Source organism: Agelaius phoeniceus, chromosome 1, assembly GCF_051311805.1.
Source record: "Agelaius phoeniceus isolate bAgePho1 chromosome 1, bAgePho1.hap1, whole genome shotgun sequence".
NCBI classification, from domain to species: Eukaryota; Metazoa; Chordata; class Aves; order Passeriformes; family Icteridae; genus Agelaius; species Agelaius phoeniceus.
The window spans coordinates 93,663,477-93,674,124 of NC_135265.1; the positions used below are offsets into that span (position 1 = coordinate 93,663,477).

At 43.6% G+C, this 10,648-nt stretch overlaps 2 protein-coding genes across 2 annotated transcripts; one reads left to right on the top strand and one right to left on the bottom strand.

The window, feature by feature from the left end:
* Positions 1-1,587: 1,587 nt before the first annotated feature.
* SEC61B (SEC61 translocon subunit beta) lies at positions 1,588-6,969 on the bottom strand. The gene is made up of 4 exons (XM_054634857.2): positions 6,831-6,969; positions 6,631-6,728; positions 5,892-5,993; positions 1,588-1,921 (listed from the first exon to the last, which is right to left on the bottom strand). Exons 1-4 carry the CDS (start codon positions 6,831-6,833, stop codon positions 1,834-1,836), a joined length of 291 nt encoding a protein of 96 aa, XP_054490832.1. The 5' UTR covers positions 6,834-6,969; the 3' UTR covers positions 1,588-1,833.
* ALG2 (ALG2 alpha-1,3/1,6-mannosyltransferase) lies at positions 6,815-10,331 on the top strand. Its single transcript, XM_054634705.2, has 2 exons — positions 6,815-7,560; positions 9,401-10,331. The coding sequence occupies exons 1-2, from the start codon at positions 6,832-6,834 to the stop codon at positions 10,301-10,303; spliced, it is 1,632 nt and encodes a 543-aa protein (XP_054490680.2). The 5' UTR covers positions 6,815-6,831; the 3' UTR covers positions 10,304-10,331.
* The last annotated feature ends 317 nt before the right edge of the window (positions 10,332-10,648 follow it).

Consider the following 10,648-nt stretch of genomic DNA (forward strand, 5'->3'; position numbering starts at 1 on the left):
TACTGTTATTCCTTATCCTTACACTAGAGTATTCCATTCCTTTTCCTTTGATCACCACAAATTAGCTCAGCAGAGTCTGTTCACATGGTCAGCAGAACAACAGACCTGCATTTGGTCTTCTCTTTACATTTTCTTGCCTTAAAATGAAATTGCTGATTGTACAGAATTTATAGTCTTGCTAAGCAAAGCATTTAAGTGAAGGATCACCTTCTGAAGTCGTGAATTACCTCCCCTACTTACTTTATTTTCCCTGGTGTTTTAACTTCCCTTCCATATGCATAGAGGTAAATGATTTATGGATCCTTTTCCCTTTGATACATGATTTATTTGTATCAGTTTCCACCAATTTAGTCTTCTGCTACACCACTGCCTTTGAGTCCCCAAAATTCCCTGTTCCTCAACTTCCAAACCTCTAAAAACACCTTCCTACTATTACATTTTGTATAACTTTCAGTTTCTGCTCCAAGTTTTCTATCTTTCCCTCCACATTTACATTAGGTACTATGGCATTAGCACAGCTCAAAACAATTACCTCTACAGCCCTGAGACCACATTCCTCATTCTTGTTTTTGTTCTGAACAGTTTGGTCTTTTCTGAAGTAATACTAATTTAAGAACTGCTTTAAAGAAGGCGGTAAGAGAGGCTGCTTCCACAACATGCAGTCAGAACTTCTGTCAAGGCTGCATAACTAAGAATATTGTTTTCCCATAACAAGCTTATATTCAACCAGGGCTCAACATGAACAGCAGGCTAAAATAATTCTATCCAACTTCAAGATCATATTAGCAGTGAGAAATGCTAATGCACAAATATGTAGATACCTTTAAAAAGAGAAGGAAGAGCTGTGGGACTGTTCAAAAGGAAAATACTGAACATCCAGAAGTAAAGTGGAGTAATTATCTGAAGAAACAGTTAGCTGTATCTCAGCCTATTTGCATGTCCTGTTATTTGAAATGCAGTCATTGTTTTTCCAGCCTCCCATTCGATTTAATTCTCCTTGAAAGAGTCTGGAGCTGCAGTCACTCAATCACAGAATATCCTAACTTGGAAGGGACCCACAAGGACCACTGAAGTCCAACTCCTGGCTCTGCCCAGGACAGCTCCAAGTACCACACCTTGTGACTGAGGGTGAAAAATGTCTTTGACAGCCATGCAATTATTCTTTTTAAAATCAGTTAGGTACCAGTTCATGTTGTTCCTCAAGTGCAGCTCCAAAAAAACAAACATGTAACTTTTACGTATAACGAGCACTGAGCAAAGCTTAACTTGCATTTAGAAAATAAATTAAATAACTCCAGCTATTCTTCTGGAGTTAAAAGAAGAACATGTCCATCTCAGCACTGGCACCTCAATTTTATTTCAACAAGGATGTTGGTTACCTTCTCATGCTTGTGAACCTGATTTTGTCTCTTTCATCTACAAAAAAAAGATCTTCTAGCATAAAATTATATAGCAATGTATAGTTTGGAAGAATCTGGTTTGAACTGTCAAAGAGCATTTACTCAGAAATATGACTACTTATGAAAACCACTTGTAAAATATGTTAGTGGTGGTATACTGGAAGAGGAAAAAATACAGTTAAGACTGTTTCTATTTCCATATACAACTTTTATTGCAATACCTGTATTCTAAGTGTACAGATACAAATATAAAATGACCCATGACAGGCTTTAAAGCTGCCCAAGTAGCAAACTGAGAAATTAATTCGGTATTATAGCCAAAGTTGACAGGACTTCAACAGGTGATAGGAAGCTTCCCCAGTCTCTCTCCAAGAACAACCAGGATCCACCATAGTTTTGGTCCAAGATGTATGCTTTAAGTTGGCAGCTGAGTCTAGGAACGAGTGTATTTACCCCAGATGTGCAGCATAAACACAGAAGCAATAAAAAGAAGACTCATGACCAAAACTGGAACAGGTCCACTAAAAATAAAGAGAAAATGCATTAACATAAAAAAGAAGTCTGTCTTGCCCATTATCAGCCAAGTGAGCTCATCAGTTCATATGAAATTGTACAAGAAAACTCTTCTTCCCTTCCCAAAGAAATATCTTAAGGCACATAGAAATGAGATAGCCATCTCTATCAAAAACTGCTGCTGCTGCCACTGTTATAAAAGACAGTTCTATACACCCTAAATGCTACATAAAAAAGTACAACAACCCCCCCCCCTTGTAAAAAAAGCCATTAAAGGTTCATTATTATTCATCACTGTTTCCACAGTCTCTAGAAAAGTATCCTCTGTGTTTACAACTCAGATAGCCAACTGAGCAAAGATGCAGTCCAATATAAAAAAACCAACAGAGTCCTCTAGCGGCTACTAAAATTTTGGCAAAAAGATTCTCATTAGCTGTTTTGTTTTAGAGGTTTTGTTTCATTTGAAAACAATGGCAGCAGTGGGTGAGAGACGGGGACTTCTGCTTTCTTGAAAAACATAGACAAAGTGGCAAAGCTACATCATTAAATCTTTACCTAAAATGAATAATTTATTTTTTTTTTCTTTCTTACTTTCATATATTGTTTAGAAATTGCATAGTAATGTTTTTTAAAAAACAGTTTAACCTTAGGGTGCACATTGATAGCTTAAATCAGCTGATTCATGCCATTCTAAGATGCAACAGTTACATGAATACACACACTCAACACTCCTTCATATCACTCACTTCACACAATCTCATTTTTGATTTTCAACATGCTATTGGGAAATCTGTTATCCAGCCTGTGTTACCCTCCAGGGTACTGTTTATAAGCATGTAAATGTTACCTGAATATGAAGTTAAAAAAAAAAGAAAACTGAAAAGGGATTCAAAGAGTTTACTGACATATTTTTCTATGAGATCATGATCCACATACTTGAAATGATCACAACTGTAATCTTACATTGAGTTTTAAAACTCAGTTATCTATCATATTTAGACTTATTTGGGTATGAAGAATCATGAACACAGACATAAAGCATTTAGCAAATAAATAACAAAATAGCTAATAACAAAATAAAGTCCACATACATGGTGACTACACAGGCAACCCTTTCAAGGGGTATCTTTCCCTAAGCAACAGAATGTAATTCTCAAACCCTAGCATTTTATCTATATAAATAAATATATTTATTTTATAATTTTATTTATTTACTTTTACATATATATATATATATACATGCAAGTTTATAGCCTACATAAAATAAATCATAATTTATAGTTCTTACACTGTATCTGAATTACTATTTAATTCATTTGAGCCTTCAGCAGTAGGAACAGGTAAGCTGTTCCCAAAGGCACACGGGAACAAAGCAGCACCACTAATCAGAACTGAACTACATCGAAATAAACAGGGGGGGACTGATTGTGTGTTCAGTGGTTTTTTAACATGAAGATGACATTGGACTCCTAGAGAAAAATCAACTCTCCAATACTGACATAGATATCTCATTTCCTCTAGTCCCAAAGAAAACCTGTTGAAACCCTGCAATTCTCCTCCAAACACCTGCATCTTCTCAGGCCACCACAGATAAATAAGTGGATTCAGACACCTCTAAAAATTTGGTACCATGCATTCTCAGAATGTCTTTCATAAGGCTGCATATTGTACCACAAGCTCAATTTGACTTTCTATCCATAGGAAAGCTGCCTATAGCTCCTTAAGCAGGAAAGCCCAAGACAAGATACAGGAACCACAGGTACCAAGTGACCCAAAAACATGAAAAAGTTTGGGTTTACTTTTCTTTTCAAAGCATGTAATCTCCAAGCTTCAAAGAGAAAAATATAATATCCCCTCTCGGCCAAATCCCCCACAACTCCCTTTCACTAATAGCTGTTTTTTAAGGCATACAGATCTTGAAGCATCTTGTAATGCAAATAAAGGATCTTTCCTGAGGGAAACCAACTTGCCTATTCAACATAGTTATTATTTTGGATATTGAATACAAATACAAAAATATCCAAAGCATCAATCTAATTCTGCACAATATAAAATATATAGACTTTTTATCTAGAGCAAAATTCCCTTCATTGTAGCTAGTATGAATTAACCTGTTCTCAGGTGATTTTCTGTATTTTTTCATAGTAATTTTAAGAGCTTGAATTTTAAACAATATAAAAAAACACCAAAAAAGCTCACCCACCACCACTACCAGGCTAAGCTTTCCCATTGCTTTATGCAGTAGTGATCACAACCATTTCTAAAAACAACTTCAGCTGAAGCACTCACTGAGGCAATCACAAAGCTTTCATAACCCACTCTCATTTTAAAGCCTACTAAACAGGGTAGAGATAATAACAATTGGTTGCCATGGAAAAAAAAATTGAAGAAAAATACCTAGAAAGCTGTAAGCAAGAAAGTTGCTACCATGCCATGGTTCAGAAAATGTTACATGTAGCACGGGGTGATTTGTAAAACCAACTCACTTTTATAGATTTGATTGTTTCATTAAAAGCCTGACCATACAATTACCCAAAGTAGCTTCCAAAAAAAACCACTCCCAGTGCTCCAAAACCTTAAAATTGGGAACCAGTGTGTCACTGTGTCACAACATAAGTAGATGGGAAAATCTGTTTACTGATCTGCTTGCACTGAAGATGAGAACAACTGAGTGGCCATTCAGCACCAAAAGTGAAATCAAAGGATTCACAAGGAAACTTAGCAAAATTGTTAAAGTCTATTAAAAAAATCATAATGCCCTTCTGGAGTTTTTCTTGTTTGGTATAATTCATTTTTTACATTGAACTTCAGTAGATCAAACAACAGAAAAAACAGTTGCCCTGCCTATCTGCATAGATTTCCTCTAGAACACTATTGCTGCTCATTGTCTTTTCTTTGCCTTGTCTCCTTTCTGGACTCAGAATGGACTAAGCAAGGGAGAACAGCACAACTTTGGCGGTTTGCTGGATACAGTTTGTTTTCTCAAGTTTCAAGTATATATGAAAATGAAAACATGTAAAACAATGTCAAATGAAGGATTACTCCCAGAACTATCACTAAGTAGACTATAACCATGCCCTTCCCCAAATGTGCAGCTAGCAGCAGCCCTCTTGAAGAGCTCCAAAAGAAAATATTAATGGAGAAAAAAAAAAAAAAAAAAACAAGCAACAGGGTCAGTCCTGAGCATCTCAAGACTTTTCAACCTAGAACAAGAACTAATGAACTGTAATTCTACAATAAGCAGAAATTTCCACTCAGGATGTAACTTGGCATGCATTCATCAGCTCAAATACACCTTCCACTTTTGTCACCCGAGTATTAGGCTTCAAAGTTTGTTGGGAAAGTCATCTGAATTACTCACAGCGGTCAAAAGGGTAAAAACTTAGGCTCTCTCTATAGTTTAAGGGACATTATTAGGTATTTGACCATAATCTTGGAACATTCACCTTGTGAAAATGGAGATATACAAGGTATTGGCATGCTATTTGCTAGGCAAGTTCAGCTAAAGTAATTTATCTACAGCTTTTTAATAAAAACACCTGATGCGAGCATATGGTTGATCACTTATATTGTATTTTCAAGGGGTGCACAGGACCATAACAAAGCTATTATAAGACAAAACCCAAGATTTTTACTTAAAAGAGAATGAAAACAGGTACACAGATGCTTTAATTCATTGAGACAAGTGATCTTTCTCAACTTCAAAGTGATTGCTCACTGCCTTCAAAGACCACATATGGTAAGCTCTGGCAAATACAAAATACAACTCATACCTACCTTTTTAAAACCACCGTAACTTTAGAAACTCCTTCTCCAGGACTACAGATTTAAATATGTCATTCCAACCATCAACTCAGCAAGTTTTCCCATCCACCCCAGAACACTGACAGATCACTATTAATTCAAAGACTGCAGGACAGTGTAGGCAGGGGAACTCTGCAGCCCTCAAGCCTGCCAGCACCCATTCACCCAACTTACACTTTGAGCCCTGGCGAGTCCTCAGTGTAGAACCGCCACATCCCACCAGTCCCTGTGGACGTGGCACGGCCTGCACTCCTTGTCCCACAGCTGGCATTTTTCCTTTAAGGGGTGACAGAAGAAAACAAAGACCAAACAACACGTTAGTACTCCACCAGCTTCTAGGACCAAGCAGCCCAGGAGACTGCAGAAACAATACACTTCACAGAATCAATCAGGTTGGGAAAGACCTCTAAGATCATCAAGTCCAACCTATGTCCCCACACCACCATGTCAACTAGACCGTGGCACTGAGTGAAACATCCAATCTTTCCTTAAATACCTACAGAGACAGTGACTCCACCACCTCTCTCGGCAGCCCATTCCAATGTCTAATCACCACTTCCTCCTGATGGCCAAGCTAAACATCCCCTGGCGCAGCTAAGACTTGTGCTCTCCTATCCTGCTACTAGTTGCCCGGGAGAAGACACAGCCCCTCACCTGGCTACACCCTCCTTTCAGGTGGTTGCAGAGAACGATGTCACCCCTGAGCTTCCTTTTCTCCAGGCTAAACACCCCTAGTTCCCTCAGCCCCTCCTCATAGCACTGGTGCCGCAGACCCCTGCACAGCAGCGTTGCCCTTCTCTGGACTGGCCTCAGTCAGTGCTGCCACGTCAGAGAGGGCACCAGCCCGGCGAGCAGAGCGCACGACGGGGACAAGAGCTGTTCCCGCAGGGGAGCGGCGGCGGCGGGCACCCACCTCTGCCGGACGGTGGATCCCGCGGCGCGGGGAGCCACAGCCTTGCTGGGGGAGCGGCCGGAGGATCCGACGCTGGTGGCGCTGGGGTTGGGCCCGGGCTGCGGAGAGAGGAGAGAAGCGGGAGGGGGTGAGAGGGCGGCGGGCACTGCCGGCGGGGAAGGGGGCGCCTCAGCCGCCCCCTGACTGGGGCAGCCCCTCACCATGGCGGCGGCGCTGGCTGGGGCTCGGCGCGCTCTCACACACGCTCCGCTACAGCCGCTCCGGCCACGTCTCCGTCCGCATCAGGCTCCGCCCCACGCCGCGCATCCCGGGGCCTCGCGGCTTCCCCGGATAATGCCTGAGCAGCAGCAGCCCCTTATCTCTGTACCCCTGGCTCGGCGGCCGCCTTCCGAGACCGCAGCCCGCCGGGACGCCTCGGTCGCGCCCGCTCCTTGCGCAGCGGCCGGGCCGGCGCAGGACCGCGGCGAACGGCGCGTCGGGCAGCAGCGCGGCCGCCCGGCGGGCGGGGCGGGGCGGGAAGGCCCGGGAGGAAGGGAAGCAAGGCTGACGTGTCCCACCGGGACTGCCGGGCTGCGCATGCGACCCGCAGCAGCGGCCATGGAGGAGGCGGAGGAGGCGGGAGGAGCGGGCCCGTCCGTGCTGTTCTTGCACCCGGACCTGGGCCTGGGCGGCGCGGAGCGGCTGGTGGTGGACGCGGCGCTGGCGCTGCGGGCGCGGGGCTGCCGGGTGCAGATCTGGACGGCGCACTACGACCCCGGGCGGTGCTTCGCGGAGACGCGCGGGCTGGCGGTGCGGCGGGCGGGCGGCTGGCTCCCGCGCAGCCTGTGCGGCCGCGGGCACGCCCTGTGCGCCGCCCTGCGCATGGCCTTCGTGGCGCTCTACGTGCTGCTGCTCAGCGGAGAGACCTTCGACGCCTTCGTGTGCGACCAGGTGCGGGCACGGACATGGACATGGGCATGGGCATGGGGACGGGAGCGCCGCTGCCGCTGGCCCGACTGGAGGCAGGGATGCTGGTGGGCTGCTCGTCACAGAATCACAGAATTGTTAGGGTTGGAAGGGGCGTCTGGTGATCATCTACTCCAAACCCCCTGCCAAAGCAGGGTCACCTACAGCAGGTTTGGAATGTCTCCAGAGAGGGACACTCCACGACTTCCCTGGGCGGCCTTTTCCAGTGCTCTGCCACCCTCAAAGTAAAGTTCTTCATGTGGAGGTAGAAGTTCTAGTGTTTCAGTTTATGGCCACTGCTCCTCATCCTGTCAGTGGGCATCACTAAAGAGTCTGGCAGCATCCTCTTGAGATGAGATCTACCTTTGAGATATTTAAATTAACTAATTGTCTCCTAGTCTTCTCTAGACTAAACTAGCCCAGTTCCTGCAGTCTCTCATAAGAGACATGCTCCAGAACCCTGGAGTATCAAATTCCCACAAAATGGGATTCATTATTGGGTGTGCAACGAGCCAATAATAATGCACTCAATAGAGAAACATCAATTTGAGAGCTGTGCAAGCCTGGCTGCTCCACAGTGCTTTACAAATCAAGGACACTCCATCAGGCTTTCTGTTCCATCTTTTATACACAGAAATTCAGAGTTAGTAACTTCCAAAGAGTGGCGCCTCATAATGTTATGATTGGTTAATAGTTTCTAGAGAAGGGAAGTAAAGCTGGAGGATGATTTGGAGCACAAGTCTTATGAGGAGTGGCTGAGGGAACTGGGATGTTTAGCTGGGAGAAAAGGAGGCTCTGGAGGACCTTATCGCCCTCTCTAACTGCCTGAAAGGATGTTCTAACAGGTGGGGATTGGAATCCCTGACAGCTAGTGACAAGATGAAAGAACATCGTCTTAAGCTGCACCAGGGGAGACTTAGCTTTGATATTAGGAAGAATTTTTTCAGAGAGGGTGATTGATTATACATTGAAATGAACTGCCCAAGGAGGTGATGGAGTCACTGGCCCTGGATATATTTAAGGAAAGACTGGATGTGGCCCTTTATGCCATGGTCTAGTTGACACAGTGGTGTTGGGTCATCGTTGGGACTCAGTGATTTCTTTTCCAACCTAATTGATTCTGTGATTCTGTGCAAGTTACATGTCCCCAGTTAACTTCTACACTTGCTTGGGGAAATGCTCTTCACCTGAGCAGGGGTCTTTCTGACCTGTGGGTGTGTTTTTTAGTGTTATAATGAACATAGTTTAGCTATAGGATACATGGACCTTGAGTATTTTGCAAAGTTAACAATATTTACATAGACAGAAATCAACATCTTGATTTACTACATCTTTAAGGCTTGTTAGTTCCAGGATGTTGTTGACTAAGGGATGCTAGCTGCTGATAGTTCCACTGATGAGGTCTTCTTTCTTGCTGATTAGGCTTTGAAGTGTACAAAGATCTTACATCAAAGAACATCCTGACTTTAGATAATCTTGACCTAGTCCGCATTTTGCAATTTACATCTTACATTCTGGGGCAGCTGGAGGGAGAGGATGCCACTGCTGCTTGACTCTGCTCCCAGCACCCCTGGTAGTGGCAGAAGGAGGTGCTTGGAGAAGTTCTGGGGCTTGATGGGACCTTGGTGGGGAGGTGGAAGAAATTATAGGGCCACAAGAGGTCCTGGATGAGGGAGTACAACTTGATGTGCTTGTGTGGGGGAGAGGCACTTGGCTTGCAAAGCTGCGGCTCTCAGAGCATGGCTTTGAAATCACATGTGCACCCTGGTGGCACTGACACAAACAATTAACCTCTCCTCTTGTCCCATCTCTCTGGTTGCACTAGGTGTCTGCCTGCATTCCTGTGCTTAGACTGGCCAGAACCCGTAAGAAGGTTTTGTTTTACTGTCACTTTCCCGATCAGCTCCTGACCAAGAGAGAATCCTTCCTGAAGCGCCTCTACAGACTGCCGCTTGACTGGCTGGAGGAGTACACCACTGGCATGGCAGACTGCATCGTTGTGAACAGCAAGTTCACTGCCAGCGTGTTCAAAGACACATTTAAGTCCCTGTCACACATAAAACCAGATGTCCTCTACCCATCACTCAACATCAGTAGCTTTGAAGAAATTGTTCCCGCAGACATAGCTGATCTGATACCGAAAAAGAAAAAGTTCTTATTTCTTTCCATTAATAGGTATGAGAGAAAAAAGAATCTGGCGTTGGCTCTCGAAGCTTTGCACGAACTTCGAGGGAGACTTGATTCTCATGCGTGGGATGAAGTTCACCTGGTTATGGCAGGTGGTTATGATAAGCGAGTTCTGGAAAACGTGGAGCACTATGAAGAGCTGAGGAGACTCGCAGCCAAACTTGATGTTAATGACCATGTGACTTTTCTGAGATCATTCTCAGATGAACAGAAAATCTCTCTTTTTAGTAACTCTGTGTGTGTGCTTTATACACCAAGCAATGAACATTTTGGCATTGTCCCTTTGGAGGCAATGTATATGAGATGTCCAGTTATAGCAGTTAATTCAGGTGGTCCTTTAGAATCAATCTCACATAATGTTACAGGATTTTTGTGTGATCCTCTGCCAACGCAATTTGCCGATGCCATGGAAAAAATTGTGAGAGATCCTCTCTTGAAGGACACAATGGGAGCTGCTGGGAGAGTGAGAGTCATGGAAAAATTTTCTTCAGAAGCTTTCTCAGAACAGCTGTACCAATACATACGCAGACTAACAGAATAAAATTCTATTCCTATTTAATAGTTTACAACATTGTGTCTCTCATTTGTGTAGGAGATCACTATTCATTGTGACTAATGAAGAATTAGGGATATTTGAATGTCCTTGTTTTGCTTCTTGTGCTGCCTTATGTCACTTGACACATAGAAGGAGCAAAATATGTCCCACTGTGTCATTAGAAGGTTAAAACTTTCATGTGGTAGCCTGATCTGCCATTGCAGGAGTTTGTTTGTGTACTGTGCCTTGGCAAAATGCAAAATTTAACTGCAGTAACTTACTGCAGGAAAATTACTGCATTTTTTATTTAATACTGTATGGTATGGCTGATTCAACTTAAAAAAATGGATT

What these genes read in the sequence shown, in the direction of transcription:
- ALG2 (XM_054634705.2), top strand. Translation starts at nt 6,832, where the DNA reads ATGGCGGCGGCGCTGGCTGGGGCTCGGCGCGCTCTCACACACGCTCCG. An exon ending in ACGCCTTCGTGTGCGACCAG is followed by an intron (nt 7,561 to 9,400) that starts GTGCGGGCACGG and finishes TGGTTGCACTAG; the next exon opens with GTGTCTGCCTGCATTCCTGT.
- SEC61B (XM_054634857.2), bottom strand. An exon ending in GGATCCACCGTCCGGCAGAG is followed by an intron (nt 5,994 to 6,630) that starts GTGGGTGCCCGC and finishes CACCCCTTAAAG; the next exon opens with GAAAAATGCCAGCTGTGGGA. An exon ending in GACTCGCCAGGGCTCAAAGT is followed by an intron (nt 1,922 to 5,891) that starts GTAAGTTGGGTG and finishes CTTTATTTTTAG; the next exon opens with TGGACCTGTTCCAGTTTTGG.